This window comes from Patella vulgata, chromosome 4 (assembly GCF_932274485.2).
Source record: "Patella vulgata chromosome 4, xgPatVulg1.2, whole genome shotgun sequence".
Classification (NCBI taxonomy): domain Eukaryota; kingdom Metazoa; phylum Mollusca; class Gastropoda; family Patellidae; genus Patella; species Patella vulgata.
Window position 1 is genome coordinate 66,644,437 of NC_065882.2, and position 21,723 is coordinate 66,666,159.

At 35.7% G+C, this 21,723-nt stretch overlaps 1 protein-coding gene and 1 long non-coding RNA gene across 2 annotated transcripts; both read right to left on the reverse strand.

Annotated features, from left to right (window-relative positions):
* Positions 1-10,107: 10,107 nt before the first annotated feature.
* LOC130012426 (uncharacterized) lies at positions 10,108-12,706 on the reverse strand. Its single transcript, XR_008787840.1, has 3 exons — positions 12,617-12,706; positions 10,963-11,098; positions 10,108-10,347 (listed from the first exon to the last, which is right to left on the reverse strand). It is a non-coding gene; the product is annotated as an uncharacterized LOC130012426 (long non-coding RNA).
* A 2-nt stretch (positions 12,707-12,708) lies between these two features.
* On the reverse strand, positions 12,709-21,719 carry LOC126817747 (receptor-type tyrosine-protein phosphatase mu; the record flags this gene model as incomplete). The annotated part of the gene is made up of 10 exons (XM_050544888.2): positions 21,637-21,719; positions 21,202-21,324; positions 20,805-20,956; positions 20,072-20,207; positions 19,307-19,456; positions 18,588-18,687; positions 16,832-16,905; positions 16,073-16,207; positions 15,464-15,592; positions 12,709-12,750 (listed from the first exon to the last, which is right to left on the reverse strand). Coding segments are annotated over exons 1-10 (1,104 nt in total), but the record flags the coding sequence as incomplete, so codon positions are not given.
* Between the last annotated feature and the right edge of the window lie 4 nt (positions 21,720-21,723).

The window sequence follows — 21,723 nt, forward strand, 5'->3', positions numbered from 1 at the left end:
TGCCAGTGGTCATTTGTAATTCCTGTGGTGGTACTGAACAACTCGGCATTTATATTTGGACATGGAGTTAGAATTTGATTTGCAGAAGAAAACATGTTAATGTTGAGAGCATATTAACTCGCACCGATGTCATTCATTTCAATGATTGTAGAGACCAAGCGAATATTCACTGCTGATCAGTTTCATCCTTCTGGTGTAAATTTATGAGACTTGTTAATCCAACTAGTAGCTGTTACGCCAGGTATAATCTAGACTGTGCATTGAAATCCAAGAAGAGCTCAAGGGTATGTGGTTACATATGGTGGTCATACGGGAACTCATGTTAATATGTAAGAAAATTGAAACTTGCCACGCAACGCTTCTGACTGACCTGTGTCTGCAGATATTACAAGAGCCTTGGGTGTTTTTTTGTCCCCCGCCTTTCGAAGAAAGCAGGGGACTATTAAAATGGGTTCGTCCGTCTGTCTGTCTGTCTGTCCGTCTGTCTGTCCGTCACACTTTTTGGGACACAATAACTCTCTTCCTAATTGAGCTAGAATGTTCAAACTTGGTGTATGTGTTTATTAGGTCAATGCCTTGATGGAGTTCGAAGATGAGCATTTTCCGCTAAGGGTAAGCAGAGATAAGCAATTTGATTGGTTGATGCTTTGGGACACGATAACTCTCTTCCTAATTGGGCTAGAATGTTCAAACTTGGTGTATGTGTTGATTAGGTCAATGCCTTGATGGAGTTCGAAGATGAGCATTTTCCGCTTAGGGTAAGCAGAGATAAGCAATTTGATTGGTTGATGCTTTGGGACACGATAACTTTTAATTGAGCTAGAATGTTCAAACTTGGTGTATGTGTTTATTAGGTCAATGCCTTGATGGAGTTCGAAAATGAGCATTTTCCGCTTAGGGTAAGCAGAAATAAGCAATTTGATTGGTTGATACTTTGGGGCACGATAACTCTCTTCCTAATTGAGCTAGAATGTTCAAACTTGGTGTATGTGTTGATTAGGTCAATGCCTTGATGGAGTTCGAAGATGAGCATTTTCCGCTTAGGGTAAGCAGAGATAAGCAATTTGATTGGTTGATGCTTTGGGACACGATAACTTTAGTTCTAATTAAGTGAGATTGATGAAACTTGGTGTATAGTTTCATTACAGTAATACCTTGACTAAGTTTGATAATGAGCATTTTCTGCTCAGGGTAAGCAGAGCGATACGCAATTTGATTTTTATATGTGTCCTCTAATTATTTTCCTATTTCGGCGGGGGACATCAGCCTCACTGTTGGCTTGTTTAATCTTTAATACCGAAAAACTATATTGAAAATTTCATACATATAATCAAAGGACCGCGATTAAACGAATAGTACTTAATGCTAATAAGTCGGGTATTCCTCAAAGACTCAAGTACAAAACTACAATCGAATATTAATATGAAATTACTTATAATCACTAAGTTTGACATAAACAAGCATTTGTAAATAAAACAGTTAAATTAATCAGACAGGCCATATTGACACGCACTTCCTACCAATAAACGTTTTATAAAGAATCAGGGATTGTTATAAATTAACATATCATTAGCATGTCATATCATTATTTCATCATTTACTTGGCACCGTTTATGTTTTGAAAGATTCGTTATTGTCCCGATAATTCATTTTGAAGACTTTCGCATTTAAAATTCTTAAATTGTTATCTTAAACTATTTTCTAAAATATTCTAAATTATTACAGTATATTGTAGATATTAATGGTAACAATTAAATACTATAACCTGCAGTATACAAAGTACTGTTGGGCATTCAAAAAACAAGTAATTTATGCCTAGAATGTACCTCAATACAGGTAGATATATCATTTCGACACCAATGACAATAAGACATTCAACATAACGCAAACTATATATATGCTGTCAGACACAATACCTGTTTATTGAGAAAGTTTGTGCAAATATTTGAAAATCCCCCCTGCGTTTACATAATGACATGCAATTATCTATTTATAAACTAACTTCGACGTAGTTTTTCTATACATTCAATGATCTTAATAACACGTATTCAATGAACTGTTTATATAATGTACATACACCCTTTAAACCCATTCATTGGCATTTGCAAATTTGTGGACAACAGCTAACAATTCACAGCTTAATCCATGATAAAATGTACTAAAATGTTGAGTATAATTAAACCAATAAATTCAAATTATCAACGAAAGATAATCAACGGGCTTGGGTTCAGTAAGATTAAATAGAGAACCGTCGATTCACCACATATGTTTAAATACTTGAAAAAAACCAAAAAAAAAACCAAAATTAAATCTGCACTTTGTAAAAATGTTGCAAAACATCCGTAAAATAATGCTGAAGCACAGTTATTATCGTGAGGCTGTGTATGTAGAATGTCTAAGAAGTTGGCGTAGATCGTCGTCCTAATACATAAAGAGCCCCGGGGAAGAACGATCTAAGTCACCTTTTCAATGAACCCCAGTTAATGGCGCCGTCTGGTAGGAAATTGTATAAGCTTTCTGTGGAACAATCAATTTCAGGTAAACACGACCGGACAAATACGTCCATCGTACCCTTTATTTGACCTTAATTTGGCTGAAAAGTGGAAGTCAATTGTTGTACTGGTAATTATGATTCGTATTAAACATCATTTTGAAGTTGTAATTAAATCCACTCGTTGTTCTGTTTGCGTCAAGCATTCTCGTCCAAAAGTCTGTTTTGCCTTTTATGCGAAAAGACAAAAATGTGACTTAGATCGTTCTTCACATGTTTTACATTATCATGTACTGCTTTCGGTCATAAGGGAGGTAACTAGCCCCAAAACAAGATGTCGACGCTCGTGAAATGATTTAAGAATTGCCGTTTCAGACAAATCCATTTGCATTGCCTATTCAATATACAACACTCCTAAAATTTCTACTTTCAAGGATCATATCTAAAGTTTTTATTAATCCTAATTCATGTTTGTTAATAATAATGATAACGCATGAATATTATAGAGGTGAGGTTTAAATAGTATTTATACGTTTTGGTTTAATATTTTGCTAGACATCTTTGCTTAGCAGTTTGATTCCAGTGTTTGCTTCTTTGAACACCACAGGATCAATGAAATGAAATTCAGGAACATATAAGAACACTCTGTGAGAAAACGTCTGCATTTTTCCGTTTTTGGGGTCAAGTAAATTCATTCTGCATACATATGCACAGGAACCCACAAGTCAACATTCACATATCATGTTGAGTAAGCAGAAATACCACAATGTCTAAATATTCTCAACAAGTTGCCCAAACAAGACCGTTCGAAGGAAACGGCGAAAGCCATTATTTAAAAAAAAATATGAATAGTCACCACCAAAGCGACATAACTGCCAAATTGGATTTGTATACATGACACCTAACATATCTAAATTTCAAGATGACCATTGCCCAACCCTCTCCGATGCACTAGTGTTCAGCATAGAATAAGAACCAACCAATCAATTACTAATCTTGATTGTATGAAAATGTGTAAATTTGCCTTTTTCTAGATCGCCGCACCTCTTTTGAACTAATATAAATAATAATTAACATATTTGTTGTGATATATAACATACAGCTATATAGTCTTTTATTCTATTTGATTAGGAAAGAAAATCATCTGAACTAAATCTGTGATCATTACATATGTCTGATATTTGATACAACCATGCTCTACCCGTGGACATACAAATCGCCACTCCCTACACTATTGTCTTATTGTAAACCAAGGTTTAATGTTTGATATTGATGTTCTTCAAGAAATGCGGCCTGTAGACGACAAACAAACAAATACAAGAAATCGGCGTGGCCCTGTCTCTGGGGGTCGGGCTTGCCCGAAAAACAATACGGATCATCCTTAGGGTATAAGGAATAAGTATGTAAAGTTTCGAGATGATCACTTAAGAATTGTGGCCTGTAGGCGACACACACACATAGACAGGGGCGACAACAATATACGTCCGCATTATAAAGTGCACGTATAAAAAGGTTGATTCAATGAGGATATATAAAGATAGAATCAACACAGTGATAGAGAATTAGCGTAAAGGGTTCCCAACTCGGAAAAATCTAATTAAAATATTATAATTATATTCTACATATCGAGGAGCTTGTTCCTTTTATTCTGATTTTTAAAGTAGATCGAGGCATTTGTCATCTAAGCTTCAACTACAGGGATACTTGCCCACTAAACTTAATAAAACCTTTAAAAGGTTTAATGACCGTCATATTGAGATGATTGGTAAATATAACATGTCTCTTTCGGCTATTATTCTAGGTATATTTAACCGACGCGTATACTATCGGCCTGATTATGTCTACTACGTCGTTAACACTGTTCATCACGTGCATTTTGCATACGGATAGTCCATTGACCAATCACGCTATTTTACCGAGATTTCGTCTAATGATATAGTAATAATAATAATAATAAGGCATATTTGTAAAGCGCCAATCCATCCACAAATGAATGCTCTGGGCGCGTACTATTTACTCTATAGTCACTATTTACACACATATCCGGATCCACATAAGGTGATGGGGGTAAAGATTTCCACAACATATGTTCACTGTATTGAAATGTTTTCGAACCGAAAGTTTGTAGATTATACTTTGGAATCTGTAATAAGCACAAATCTTGTGATCTTAAGTTACGGGGTGGTACGTAGCGGTTTATTAGCTCTGGTAGATATACAGGACTGGAACTATGAAGACATCTATAAACAATACAAAGAAGTTTATTGTCAATTCTGGAACCAACTGGTAACCAGTGTAGTTCCTTCAATATTGGTTTAATGTGAGAGCGTCTGGATGATTGACTAACTATTCTGGCAGCATTGTTTTGGATAACTTGAAGTTTAGAGAGTAGATTTTGGTTTGGACCAATAAGAATACTATTACAGTAATCCAATCTCGAAAACACTAATGATCGGACAAGTGTGTGAGTAGCATCTTTTGTTAGCAGGTGTCTGATATAACTGATGGATTTTAGATGAAAGTAACAGATATTGCACAGGTTGTTGACATGAGTTTCCATTGTTAGACTTGTGTTTAAAAAGACGCCAAGATTTTTAACCTTATCTTGAGTTATTATTTCAGAGTCAGCTATAATTAATGTTGATGAATCAAGTTTTTGTAGATTATGTTTTGTGCCCACAATCATTACTTCAGATTTATCATCATTTAATTTAAGCATATTTGAGGTCATCCAGGTTTTAATTTGCTGTGTACATTTTTCTGTTTTGAGATAGGAATCTGTTTTACTTTCTGGTGGAAAATTATCTATGATTTGCGTGTCATCAGTATACGAATGGTTTGGATGCAGTTATAGCGCCAGGCAGGGTAAGCTTACTCTTCCGGACACCTGTTACCACTGTTTGTCGTGCATTTTGTACACGGTGAAGTCCATTTGCTGATTACACTATTTTGCCAATACCGTTTTTGTAGGACTTCGAATTTTGTCTTATGGTTTGGATTGTCTGTACTTGGTTTTATTTTAATTCGACCGTGTGTCTGTTATCGCTCGTTACTTCAGACAGTTATATAGAAGGATAACTCATGTTTGCCATGTTTGTTGTTACTTTCCGTTTATTCAAGTGTTTGTGACACATCTCCAGTAGCAATGATCTCCGTGTTAAAATTATATTTAGAATGTATTTAACAAGTTCTATCACATATGTAATAATGACTGACACCAATATTGTCCTTTAACGAATATTGTACGAAAAAATTGTGTTTTTAGCCAGTGAACCCTCTAGAGGTCACAATTTTTATTTGATTTTAGTTACAGTTGATATTCAATTTGGTGAAAATCGGACTGACACTTCCGGTCAAAATGTCCGAACCCCTTTACGCAAATAATGTAGTGTAAAAGCATGTAATACCAAGGTTGTGGACTCTCTCATTCGATTTTAATGAAACTTTAAAAATATGTTTATATCCCAAAGATATTGGTTCCTTTTGATATTAACGCATGTCGAACCGCATCAAATTGGATTGCGACCCCTTATTGTACGAGCACGTGCGCGCTGTATCATAAGGTCTGTCATTGAGTCAATTGGCATGGTTTCGATTCCCCGGTTGTACGTGACAAGGAGTAGGATCGCCTGTCCAATCTCGTCGGTTTCCTCCGGTTTCCTCCCACTGCTAAATACCCATACGCACAAGCGAATTATTGAAATAAAGTTGAACCATATGTTAGTCTCGAAATGACCTAGTTTGTGTCGAGTGGACGTTAAACTCTCTCTCTCTCTCTCTCTCTCTCTCCTCCCTCTCTCTCTCCACCCCCTCTCTCTTCCCCTCTCTCTCTCTCGCCCTCTCTCTCTCTCTCTCGCCTTATCTTCCGACCACACCAGGTTTTGCATCATTCAGCATTCAGGTTCAGGGGAGGTGACTGCTGATTGCTTGGTCAAAAATATTAGCAATATATACAATCATAATGAACAACACATGTACTAGTGGTATATTTACTTTACTACAATAAAATTAATTGTTAAAGTATAATCTACGATATATTTATATATTTTAAAATGGAGTTTTGTTTTATTTTCATATTTGATTCTTTAGCATCATCGAATCTGTTATACAACATTTACATGGTTTTCAGTTTAACGGTTTCTGCTAAACAATATAGAAATAAGAGGGAGAGAGGGAGAGAGAGAGAGGGGGAGAGAGAGTATTGGAATGAACTACATTTGTACGTGGTGAAATTAACCATCTCCACCGTGTGTATATATCTACAGTACATGTGATGCAGGTATATATACTAAGCAGCAAAAGAAACGTCAGGTTGGTGTGTTACTCTGAATAGACGCATTGCATAAAACTTGCCAAATGTTTTTCTTGTATATTTGTGACCACATCTCCAACTTTACCTGAGCAATAAGGCTCCTTCCCAAAGACAGAATTGAACCCAGGAAATGTTCTCAAAAACGCAACCTGACTTCTGAGATGGTAATGCTGCAAGTGTTGTTCACCGGGACCAGCCCTATAAAATGCACTCCCATACCTGGTTGAATCATTCACTCTACAACGTCAGCAGCATGCCACGACTCACGACAGCTTCGAGGAACCAGGCGCTTGGAAGACTCGACGCTGGCCACACTGCTCAAGCCGTTGCCAATCGAAAAAAAGAAAAAGAAATGGGGTTTAACGTCCTACTGTTCTGCTGCTAACCTGGGCTAATGAAGACGGGCATACGCCATACAGTGTGCAATGAGGGAAATTTTGCCCGGACAGCGGCACTACGGCCTACTCTTATATCGAATTCCAACTGCCAAGGGATCTTTTACGTGCACGTCAATGTGTACACGGGACCTCGGTTTTTCGTCCCATTCGAACGACTAGACAGCTTTCCTTGTCAGCCCCTCCGTCCTGCATCACTGACAAGGGAGAACCACGCCGGAAAATCTGGATGAACTTTCTCGGCCAATGCAGGGACCGAACACCCGACCTCCAGGCTAGCGAGCTAGCGTCTTACCCACTTAGCCACGTGATCCCCCCGTTGCCAATCACTTCCAGGTCAATGTTCGGACCATCTACAGGCTTCAGCAACGCTTTCGGGCCACCAACACCACGGATGATCGCCCCCGAACTGGTAGACCAAAGGTTACCACAAGACCGCCATGTTGTGCGACAGCACGTGCAGAATCCCTTGACACAGGCATCTGAGACAGCGCGTCAGACAGTGGAAACACACGGAAGACCCATCAGTACCGATATAGTGCGCCGACGTGTCACCAGAGAGAACATCCATTGCCATCGACGTGAACGTCTACAGTTTGCCCAACAACACCAGAATGGCGACAGAGGCAATGGAGAACGGTTCTGTTCAAAGATGAGAGTCGGCATTGCGTATCAATTGCAGATGACAGGACCAGAATATGGCGTCGACGTGGCCGCCAGCGTTATTCTGACCAATGTGTCATGGCACGAGACTCATGGGGAGGTCCAAGCATAATGGTTTGGGATGGAATCGGCCTGGACCAGAGAGTGGGTCATGTAGTGTTCCAAAATCTTGGTCCAGGGAGAGGAGGTGGCATCACAACAGTGCGCTACATCGATCAAGCTCTCAGACCCCACGTCATACCACATTTCGCACGTCATCGAAAGAATGGTTTTCAGAATGACAATTCCCGTGCCCACATCGCCAGAATTACTCGGGACTATCTACCGCAGAACGGTGTCAACGATATGCACTGGCAAACCCTTAGTCCGGACTTAAACCCGATTGAACATCTTTGGGATGAAATTCAGAAGAGACTTAATAACATCGTACCGAGCCCAAACACAGCCGATGGATTGCGCCAGGCTTTTCTGAGCGAGTGTGGTTCCAGGTGCCAATGGCGTTCATCAATCGTCTGGTCCACTCCATGTACAGACTCTGCGCTGCTGTTATTGACACTCGCGGTGGACACACCAGATACTGATAAATACACTGTGTACAGACCCTAAACCTTCTCGTAATGTCTTGGAATTGTGATGAATTAATCACTAATCTGTCAACATACTGTTCACAAAAAATTGCTTTGATCCATTTAGTAAGTCATTTTCTAGAATGATTTGATTAAAGTGCCTCTCTGATTTCGAAATCGTTCTGATGGTTTTTTTTTGCTGTTTAGTATATAATTTATAACATTTTATTTCATTCTAAAATAAACAATAGCTTAAGATATATTTTATATTTGAAATGTTTACATCTATAGATTAAATATGTAAAGAAAATAATATTACAATTTAAAGAGATTGAAACAACACCTTATCACCAAATATTTCTAGGTACAGTATTATAGACAGGTTAAATGATATCCCTCCGTAGATGTTAGTGGATAAAAATTAAATCAAATATTACTGGAGCATACGGGATAAACACTAATGTAGAATTGCTTGATTTAAATAATAACAGGCACTAACGCAATCAAAAGTAATGCATGCTTTAGCTAGACAGAATTTACTTTAGTATTGATCTATTTAAATAAAAATAAGATCATGGGAAATGAAAACTAATGATAATTTTAAGTGAACACAACATTCATTATCACGCTTGGACAATGTGTTTTATATAAGATTATCATTGATGACCTAAGCTATAATGTAAGTCTCATAATAATAAAACAGACAGAATAAGGAAATGTCAGTCCAACTAACGGTTATAAAACGAAATGAAAAAAATGAAATGAAATGGGGTTTAACGTCCTACTGTTCTGCTCCGACTGGGCTAATGAAGACGGGCATGCACCATACAGTGCGCTTTGGGGGAAATTTTACGTGCACGTCAATGTATACACGACTAGACAGCTGTCCTTGTCAGGCCCGTTATAAAACGAATTGGGTTTAATATTGGTTGGTTTACTGTTTAACCCGTCACTGAATGGATGTCATCCACAATATAGGTGACATTAATTCCTAGAAATGTACACCACTCAAATTTTTCAAACTATTATTTAGCGAAAAAAATATGCTTGATATAAACAAAGTAAAATTAATTAATTCAAATAAAAAAAAAATGAAAACAGATAGCACCAAATACAATTTGAAATGAGGAAAAATAAACGCCGATAATATTCAATATAAACTCCCAATTGTCTGGTGTTGATCAAACTCTGGTATTATCTACTCACAAAGAAATCAAATGGAAACAAAATTAACTTTGCTTCAGACCCAGTATTTAAACCGAAAGGTACATAGTGACTTCGTTTTTATTTTGGTATTTTAACATTTCCATGTTTATTCTTATAAAACATGCTATAGCAAAATATAATAGATTGAGCAAAATATAATAGATTTAACAAAATATAATAGATTTAGCAAAATATAATAGATTTAACAAAATATAATAGATTTAACAAAATATAAGTATTTAACAAAACAAAATATAGCTTAACAATACAAAATATAGTGGGTTTAACGAAAAAAAATATATTTAAAATGCGTATAAAACATAATACTTTTAGCAGCAAAATATAATACTTTTTAACAACATATTATAGTTTAAACAAGATGCAATGTTTGTAACAAAATGCAATAGTAATATAATATAATAAACTTGAAATATTTATAAAGTATAATAAACAAAATATAACCATTAAGTTCAGACCTAAGCCCATGTATACATTAAGTAGTATAAACTTTAAATAATAAAGCAAACCTTGTAGCAAACTTAACATACAATTAAAAAGAAAATCCAAAACCAGCTTACGAAAGCAATTAAAAACATTTTGCAATTATCACACTATTACAATAGGATATTATAATTACAATCAACAAGAATTGGCATATGTTGAGAAATGGTCCAGATAATTACCAACAGCATCGAAACAAAATTTCACTTGTTCCTGGAATAATATTAGAGATTAAAATGAAATGTTAGGACACAACTGTGAATTCGGGGGAGTGAAGGAGTGGGGGTGGAGGTAAGAAAACATAATTGGGGCTTGTCAGTCCCCCGATTAAGCTACATACAATGTTTCCACGGCTAAAAGAAATGCAATATCTCGTGGGGGGAGGGGGGTAGTAATACATTAGAAAACAGAATTACTGTTGAACATCATTTTCAAACCTCAAAACCTATTATATCTGTATTAATGTATGAATGATCTCACATTTTCTAACGGACTGGTGGCACTATAAAATATGTCTATTAACAGACTACCAGCCAAAGATAAAATTAAACAATGAGCCTTTTTGGGGTAAACGGGATCTTATCAAATTAAATGTTAGAAGTCAAAATGGAAGCCCCCGATTGTGGACCAAATGAGGTCCTAGAGAATGTGTGTGTATGTTGGGGGCGGGGGCTATTTGTCTCACTTTGTCCCCCACCCGCAAGATATGGTACTGGTCGCGGTCACAATCTTAAACTGAATACTATACTGACCAATATTACCAAAACAAACGGGAAATACATTGATTTGCGTTATTTGATGTAATTTGAAAGGCATGTGCATACTTACATAACAAGTAATAATTTGTGGTCTGGATACTCGGAGCTGTATTATAGTCTGTAACACACTGACGTCTTGTTCTATGGTTAGTCGTTCTAAAATGGCTGCCAGAACACAGAATAGTCCTCCCTTGTTCACTCCATTTCTAAAAAGTAAATTTGCATATTTCCATACTTACAGTTCTTCAATGCTCATGCAATTTAATATTTTTACCTGTTTTAGATATCTGAATCAGAGGACTTTGGTGAAAATTATGTAAATCCATGAAATCAATATGCTTGGGGACTAGAATAAATTCTTTATCCGAGTTCCTGGTTTTTAGAAAGTTTCACAAATAGTTGTTCTCAAAATAAGTGCAGTCACTGCAGTCGGTCTCAAAATAAGTGCAGTCACTGCCGTCGGTCTCAAAATTATGCATCGGTGACTAAATGAATTAATGAGGTAAACGAACAAGGCCAAAATAGAAGGGGGGAAATCCCAAATGCTTAATATATGTATGAATATATCTTTGTATACATGTGATTGCTTTGATTGGATAACACAATACATGTACGTGCTAAAGGGTCAAGTAGTTTCCATGTATGGAGGTTTTAAGACGTTACTATTAAATTAGGCGATATTATAAAGGTCAGTTAGGTCATTTGGGGATGATATTCAATATTAGCAAAGAATTTATAAATCAAGGAAACCTATACATCAGAATTCTACAAAATAGTCCAGGGAATGTGCATCAGTGGGTCTCATCCCCCCCCCCCCGCCCAAACAAAATCGATATGTACGCCCATGGTGTGGTAATGTTGAGAGAAAGGTGTGTGTGTGTGTGTGTTAGGGCGGTGGGAGTAGGTTCACAATATACTGCATTTGTCCCGATTTTCCGTATTCTTTTATAAATCAAGGAAACCTATACATCAGAATTCTACAAAATAGTCCAGGGAATGTGCATCAGTGGGTCTCATCCCCCTCCCCGCCCAAACAAAATCGATATGTACGCCCATGGTGTGGTAATGTTGAGAGAAAGGTGTGTGTGTGTGTGTGTATGTGTTAGGGCGGTGGGAGTAGGTTCACAATATACTGCATTTGTCCCGATTATCCGTATTCTTTTCAAAAGATCGAAATGTGAGTTATCTCCCTTTTAACTTTCAGGTATCTCATATCACAAGTTAAAAGTGAATGTTAATTATTTTTTCGAATACAACTATCTGATACACTGTTATAACCTTATTTGGGAGCCAAGATGTCTCCATGGACCATGAGTAAACAGGAGGTCCCATATTTAATCCATGTACGTTCAACGGGATTTCAACCTGCTTTCCCCTTATCAGTGGTGCGAGACGAAACGTCTCTAGTCGTTCGGTTGTTCAACAAAACAAAGCCCACGTGTGTACTCTTAGGTGTGCATGTAAAAGAGCCCCTGAGTAGGTAGAAACGTCGCTTTCCGAGCAGAACTGACTATGTCCATCTTCATTAGCCAAGTTGGTGCAGACAATAAGACGGTAACACACTAACACTATTTTATGGAATAACAATTACTGGTTTATTAACATGCAACGTTGCGACAATGACACTCTCGTCTTTATCAAGCAAATAAGACGGTAAACCCCATTTCAATTCATAACCTTATTAGAAACAATTTACTTTACACCACATGTATATTTTAACTTACCGACAGTGTACAATAATTGGGTTTTCTTTTTGATCATATGTCCATGATTGAATGTGTTCCAACAGGGTGAAAAATGGAGTAGATGATTTACAGAATGTACACTGGTAGATTCTTACCGTATGATCTATCTCATTCTGTGTTAATATAAAAGAAAAAACATCTCAATAAAGATCTCATACAAAGTAAACGTATAAAACTACCCCCAAGAGTTGCCAATATATTTATCGCACTGTTGATGGTCTAATCTCTTGAATATATCTCTAAAACGTAACACTTTTGCCAAAGTAACTGCATATATTATAAAATGATTTGATCACATTAAGCGATAATAATAATAATAATAATAATATAATAATAATAATAAAAACTTTATTTAATGAGGCAACTTATTTAGTTTGCAAAATAACTAATCTTCTATAAGTCCCTCCTAAGCTACAAAGACATAATATGTACATGTAATATCAGGATAAATTCAAAATCATTTGAAATGTTCATCCATATTTGGGAAGGAAATTAACGCCAAGGCCAGTCTAGGGTAATGTTCTCCTCCCGGTCTGTGGCTACCGGGATCTGTTGGGCGAAATTCATCAGAGCTTACCAAGAGCAGCTATCAAAAGCTATATACAAGTTATTGAGAACGAGAAACATCTATGCAAAGCGGTTTTAATAATAAAGTTGTAGAAACGAACTAACCTGTAGTTATATTTACGATTACGAAGGCATTACTACAAAAGTAAATTCTACAAGATTTTATTCGCTACAAGAGTTCCACAAGATATTGGATATGGAATAAATTCAATTTTTTCAAAAATGTATTCTCAGACCCCCAGAACTGTCTAACCTTGTCGGGTTTAGCTGAGTCTTCTGTCTAACCTCGTGGGTTTTCTTGAGGTCCATCATTTTTGCTTTTAGTGCTAGGACAGTATCTAGTCTTTCGGATTGGACGAAAACAGAGGTCTCGTGTTCGTTGACGTGCACTTAAAAGGTCCTTTGGCAGTTGGTAGGTAGTAGTGCCACTGTCTGTGCAAAATGTATTTCATAGCTCAATGCATGGCGTATGCCCAATCGGAGCTAAAAAGTATGACGTTAAACAACATTTCATTTCATTTTGTATTTCAGTGATTCAGACTTTGAGTCTTAGGCTTTTCGAACACGTTCGCATGAGACAAAAAGACATAGATCCTTGTTTAAATGGTGACTGTGGGCGTTTAGTTTTTTGGATAATTAACATTGGAGTAGGGTATCCGGGTACAGTTCTTTTAACCCCGTATTGCGCATATAACCATATATAGGCATAACATTATCATATGTGTCTCATATGTTTACAATCTACCCAGAAACGAAATCGTTCGACAAAACTTCACATTTCTTTATTGTTCTTTATATGCCCACCCACAGAAAATAACAAAATGGTTCCGCATAGGTAACTTTCATTGTCTGTTTCTTTTGGTGTCCTATCTACTTATATTTTTATATTTATCTACACATCCCCGTATAGACACTCATTGTTCTTTGCGATATTAGTTTAAAAGGAGATGGCCAGATAATTCAGCTGTGTTTAACTATGCCGTTTACCATGCAGACGGAGTCTGTTCTCATTGTTAGCTGTCACTGGCTCAAATACATGGTATTTGTAGGTTTTTCAATTTTCCCTAAGAGTGATGATTGCGCTAGATTCATTATATAGTCGCAGTAACCTTCTGGGTGGTCATTTACACTACTAAGCGGGGCCGCGACAGTGAAAGCGGGGATCGCATTTGATTGATTTAACTACTTGGATGGAGTCGTATACACTAACAGGAACGCGAATGTGTCGGAATTTCTTTCACATTTTGGGGAATAGTTCGAGAGAACGATTTTCACTAGTCAAAAGTGTGAAGTCAAAAGGCATACATGGTAAAATCGTCTGTCTATGCGCCAGTTTCATCTGCAAATGTCCGTGTCGAAGCTTTCACACTCCGTATAAATGACCAATTACTCACTGGCGCACGAACTTGCAAACGCGATTATCCGGACCGAATTGGGATCCACGGTAGATCATCAGTGGGTGGGGATGGGGTGAAAAACGTAGGACACGTTGAAATTCGGAAAAAGAGTAGGTTGTGGCGGCAATAACTCACTCTTGGCAAGCTACACGTCCTATGCGCGTCTTCATTATCCCAGTTGTAGAAAAGCAATACGTTAAACCCCACTTCATTTCATTTATTTTCATTCTAGCTGTTGATCAAAAGGAAAATGTCTTGATGTCATAAAAGTCTACAAGCCTCTTTATCTATACTTTATATCGTTATATCATTCACATTAAGATTAAATAAACATTTTCTTAAAGAAAAAAAATATATAGCTTCATGAAACTTTATACTTATTTCATCGCACAGTAGAAGGATGTAATTTATACTAATAACACATAGACAGCCTTCATTGCATAAAAAACTGTTATCTAATCCAGGATGGTTTTATTGTATTCTAGTCTGTATAGTTTTAGTTGAAACTCTTGTGCAATAGAAATGAAATGGTGTTTTAACATCCTACTTTTCCGCACCAACCTCGTGTAGTAGTACCTAAGTATTAGAATTGTTTTTACGGGCGTAGAAGGCAAATCAATAATTGCATTTCTTTCTACGTCAAATATCTTGTGGAACAGTTATGGTAAAAAAAACACCACAAAATGTAGTTCCAGGGGGTCGGAGAAGAAACCTTTGAAAATTTTATTTTCCAAGTCCAATATCTTGTGTAACTCTTGTGGTGAGAAATCCCACACAAAAGCTGACAAACCTTGTCATACATGGTGATTTTATCTACAAAGCTAGAACAAACTTAATCCTAAATATCTAATACTCAACTTACATCTTGTGAATTGCCTGTAACCTGACATGTTATAATTGTATAAAACTCATGTTGTATTTCTTCTGTTTTAGTTATAGTAAAGGGGTCACAGGTTAGTGGTTTATCTCCTGGTAGGTACTGACCAATACCCTAAACAAATATTATACATACATAATCATAAAGTAGTTAACATCACATATTCAACATTTCCTGACCTAGCTAGTAAAGCCCAAGGTATACCATATTCCAACATCTATTACACTCTATAATATTTTATCCTATAGTAAGTGTGGATCAAAAATTACAACACTTAGGACACCCAGGAATCCGTTCGTACCCCCCCCCCATCTAACCATGGGTGTCTTACGCTACCATGCTCGTAAAGCTATTCATAACATTTTGAATGGTCAATAATTGTAAAGTGTTTTCCACGTTGTCAATCAGTCCTTGGGTGTCTTGTACAAGATAAGGTAGGGTAAACGATGGTATCATTTGATAGCCCGATGCGTTGTTGAAAAAATGTAGAAACTGCCTTAACCACTTCCTGTTCCCTATACTTTAAGATTACACAATACTAATAAATTTTATCTATAACTTGTCAGGATAGTTATAAACCATGTCCAATTTTACCTTAGTTTTATCTTGTCCATGATCCATGTGAACGATTGTTTGAGATTCCTTTTGTACAACCATTCTCCAGAAATCTATAACAGTATTAGGTAATGGTGTCTGGGTCAATATATAAGCTCTTTTCTTTCTGTAACTCTACAAATTATAATTCAAAATTACACCAGCAATTAGATTTTATGTCAATACTCTGAAATAAATGAGAGGTAGTATCATACATTATTATAACCTACATCTCGAGATAAGACATCGGGTATGTGCCTATCGGCATGGACCGCAGTAGATTCAACCACACCTGTTCAATTCTTGGTCTACTTGTGGGTACGTGTTGATAAGTATTTATCTAGAGCTCCGAGTCTTTACTGGTATCATCCACAAAGCGTAAACCAAGTATAGATTTGGTTTTATTTGTACATTCTAAGTCGCGTGATTTCATAATGTACCACCAGAATGATTGAAAATACTCATTATCATATCTAAAACGTGACGCGACAGTACAATGGATGCGTGTACCAGTACAGGCACAATTTCCGGTACGTATAAAAGACTATACATTGTATATGTCCATTAAAGGAATATGTTGGTGTCCACAGATATTACAATATGTTATAGAACTGGTTAAACACATCCGATATATAATTTAAACACAGTGATTTTTGCTACGGCTGACACCAACATTGTCCTTTAATACACGAGCATACCATTTGAAAGTATAAAACAGTACACAAAATCCATGTGATGCGAAAACAAATCATTACTTACTGGTATATAAACAGCATTGATATAATCTGTTGTATTAGGAACCGGTATCGTCAAAAGTATTCTAGTATTTTCATCTAAAAATATATCGTTAAATCTTTTTCTTTTTTACAAAATTTTTATCAACTAAAATACTAGCATGCTAACATTATAGATCGTATACAAGAATTCGAAAATAATGGGTGTTGGGCATATAATGTGAAAGTGCATACAATCTAGAATTAAGAGAGGTGGCTTGAGATATATTTTAGAAGTCATTGGTATTTCTGCATATAATGTGAACGTTGCTTTAAGAGGGGTGGCAAGGATTATACTTCCGTTGGAATGAAAATTAAAACCCAAAGATTATTTAAATTATTCTTTATTGTAGTCAGTTATTAGGTGAATCTAATGCACTTCTATAAAATAAGGCGGTTCTGCGAATATGGTGCTGATTTAATAACCAGGGGGTTCCGGGTTCGATACTGGTGTTGGCCAAGAAAGTTCTTCGGGATTTTCCTGTCTGCTTTCTCCTTATAAACTATTAACGAACTAACACTCGGTTATGAAAGAAATTTTGTATTTTGTACTCTAAACATGTGCTTTTTCTAGAAACAAACAAACTGGAAATTTTATATTTTTTTTTTAACTAAATTAATCTCCGACAAAGAAGAGTAAGATAAGAAAGTCTTAAATGAAGTTATCTTCCATCAATAACTAAACTCTTAACAGAACCATTTCAATTTTCTACAACACCCCTCATAGACGTACGAAACCCGCAATTTGTCCGGGTATTTCAGGTTCTGCACCCCCCACCCCCCGATTTTATGTATAAATTTATCAGATATTTCTAAATTTATCTTGGTAAGAGGACACCGGTGAAACGTGAAATAAATACTCTTCATAAAAGGCTTCTGGTTATTCAACATTTGTTAAAGTCACGTCATAATCCAAATGTATAAATAATGAATTGATGTTATACAAACGTATACAATTTCACACACCGTCTTCTTTATATTATATAATTATTATTATTGGCATACTTATTCAACAAGGAAGTTACTCAAATATCTATTTAATTTTTACACACGTGACAGCGTTAAGGAGCATAAAAGGTTTGACTATTCATTTTATTCATGCAAACCAGTGAGGTGTTACAATAGTTACATAGAAATATGTAATACAGCCGTCTTAATGCAAGGTTCCCACTATCAGGAAAACGCGTTTGCGGCCGTCAAATTTTCCATATAATCTTGGGGAGGGGGCTACACTATAGGCGACCGGCTCCGCCGTCTGTAACCGGAATTCTTTTCGGGCATTTCAGGTTTTCCCCCGCCCCCACTAACATTCGTCGAGCCTGTACGCCTATGTTTCTCTTTATCAGTGACGAAAGACGAAAGGCTCGACAAGGAAATAAACCCGTGTAGTTATCTAGATGTGACGAAAACCGAGGTCCGTGTATACCATTGGCAGCACGTTACAGATTCCTGTCAAAAATCGAAATAGTGCCACTGTCAAGGCAAAATTGCCCAATAACACATTTCATGGTGTATGCCAGTTTTCCTTATCCCAGTTGATGCAGACAAATAAGACATTAAACCCCATGTCATTTCATTTCCATGCAATATTATTTTAAAATAAGTGAGATCACTGCCGCGGTAATACATGTATCTATTAAATGCATGTAAAACCACAAGCGATTCATATCATGCCAGAATACTCCTTTTGATTTTAAAGAAAAGGGTAAATTTTAAATCTCGAAATAAATAATATTACGTACACGCTAATATTGTTGACACTCTATTTTTAATTTTATTTTCTTTCAGTAAAGCTGTAGAATAATCAGCGTCTGTATATTTTGGACAAACCTGGCCCATCATCTACAATAAGGCATAAAATTAATGGGTATTTGTCATACTACCAAATTAACTCAATTGTGGGATATGAACCATAACTGTATAACTGCATTGGTTGAAACAAGGAAATATTTTACTACGGACAGATGAACAAAACCCATGACCATGGGTCATTAAATATATCACAACAGTCCAGACCGGGATATATTATTTCTACTTGAAATAAGATAATATTCCTTGTATAGTCAACATTTATAATTTCTTATAGCTTTCAAGATGCATTATGTAAGGACTAATTCTGCCTATCGCAGGTCTTTATTTTGGCTTCAAAGTTCAAATGTTATATAAATTATTACTTAGACATTTATTAACATAACAAGTCCAAAATAAACTCTCTAGACAATGAACGCTGCATCTTCCAACACTCATAGCTGGGCTCAGAATATGTGAATAATGGAAACTCTGAAATTTGATTGGAGATTAGAACTACTTTTTATTGTGACTGGTTAATCACACACCATATAATCCGAACTATGTTTCTGACATCTTTTCATTGTCACTAACTTTGGAATCGTCCTCAGGATCAGTTAGATTTTTTGTTTCTTTCTTATACTTGAATATTGGAAAATAATAGTGAACTTACTTCAAACTTTTCTTCTAGTTCACATTTACCAGAACTTTGTTTAACTTTAAGAAGATCTTGATAAACACCTTGATAAGCTGTAACAGTAGTTGTAGTATCACCAGCTATATACCATTCTAATATAGCTTCATGTAGAAATACATACTGATCCTACAAATATTTTTCATGAAAAATAAACTTTAAACAAATCTGAAGAATAATACATAGTCAACCAGATAACACACCTCATTGAACCAGAAATTATACTTCCATGATGCAGGTTTTTCGTACAAAGGGTAAATAATAATAATAAAATGTCTTATATAGCGCTAAATTATGTCCTCTGGTCATTTCTAAGCGCTTGGCAATGAGCTTAACTATTGTTCTAGCACATAATATTTGGTAACTAGAAAGTGTCTTTAGTGTTTACTTAAAACTTGAAAATAGAGATGTCATGTGGATCTGTCGAGGAATACTGAGTTACTCATTGTATCAATACTGAGTTAATTTTAAACCTATAGAAAGGAATGCAATGGTACTAACATTGATTTAAATTTAATCATATAGAAAGCACCATGCATGGTATTAATACTAGTTTATTTTAATCTTAAAGAAAACACCATACCTGGTATTAATACTGGGTTGATATTAATCTTTTAAAAACCACCATATATAGTATGAATACTGAGTTGATTCTAAACCTATGGAAAACACCGCACATGGAATTTTGTTGCATATTATTGAAATGAAAAAATAGTTATAATTTTAAAATGATTTTCAGCTTACATCAGTTTGAACCATATTCGTCCTTTCTTTTCTCATCTGTGAAACACATTTAAAAACATCAACAGAACCTTCAGCTTTACCTTCATCTATCAGATAATCTAAAGCTAAGAATGTTCCTGTCCGTCCAATACCAGCACTGAAAAACATGAAACAGATTTAGATATAAATGTATTCGTTAATTTACTATTAATATTCGTATCTCCAATTGAATATGATTAAAAGCAAATTTAGTTAAAATATGACAAGTTCTATCAATTCTCGTGTTCTTAGTTGTGTTCTGTAAATAACCAATGAAAGTACAACTGTTCTAATCATGCCAATATATCTCCCCAAAATCTGTGTATAAATTTACTCAAGTCCGGTGCATAAGGCAGCCGATATTAGAACTATAATGACGAAACGTTTCCGTCTTCATTAGCCCAGCTGGGGCAGAACATTAGGACGTTAAACCTCATTTCATTTCATTTCACGATCGGGTTTCTTCATATTAAGACAGTGCTTTAAATATTTACATTATCATGGCATTTCCAAACACAGTTTTTGTTATACAACACAGAATTAACGAAACCATTGTATTATATAGGGTCAATCCCCGTTTCGTTTTCATCACTACACACCATCTCTACGATATTAATCTCTGATAATAAATAATCATACAGATAATAGCGACCCCACAAGATCGGCTTCTTTTGATAACAACAGGTTTATATCAAATATTTAAAAGCGAACTAACCTACAGTGTACCACCATTGGTCCTGGTTGTGGTGATTTGACTTTAAGTATCTTGTTTCTGAATTCTACCAATGACGCCATATCAGTAGGGACACCTTTATCAGGCCATGATGTATAATGACAATGTTTTATTGTCCGAGATCCACACCCATCCTACAGTTTATTTTCAAATATAATATTTTTAACATGAAATTACACCCTATTCAATAAACGTATTTGCAAAAGCTTTTAAAAGAGGCTAGGTATACTAAGACCCTGTGTAACGGAATTTTTTGTCTTGCTATTATTATTATTATGAATTCCGTTATCGACAACTCGATGGCATCACAAATTTAAGAAGAAGAATTGTCAGAAACGATACTAAAGATAAAACTACAGGATTAGCTTAGGCTACTTACTTTTGATATTTTCAATGTCCTAATAGTAAAATGGGCCAATACATCCTCTTCAATCAGTTCAATTTTTATCTTTCTGAAAGTCTTTACCTTGCCGATCGATGGCCAGTATTTTAAACATTTCATCTGTGATTCGAAAGAAAGTAAATAAATAAATTAAAATTTTGCTTTCGGCGCTCTTCAAAAATTGGGCTGAACCAGTTTACAATACATCATTCAAACTATTCTATAACCGATCAAATTAACTTGTAACATTATAGCCAAATAATTTATTATAAAATAATTAAAATAATCTATTTCTAACAATCAATTTATTATAAAACAATTAAAATAGTCTATTTCTAACAATCAATTTATTATAAAATAATTAAAATAATATATTTCTAACAATCTAAAGATAAAATATGTTGTATTTTAAAACATCCATATTAAACTTACACCACCGGCTTCGTGTAGATTAGTAACCATAGCAATCTTTCCTGTTTTAACATCCCAAAGCATCCTAACAAACTCATTGATGTTCAC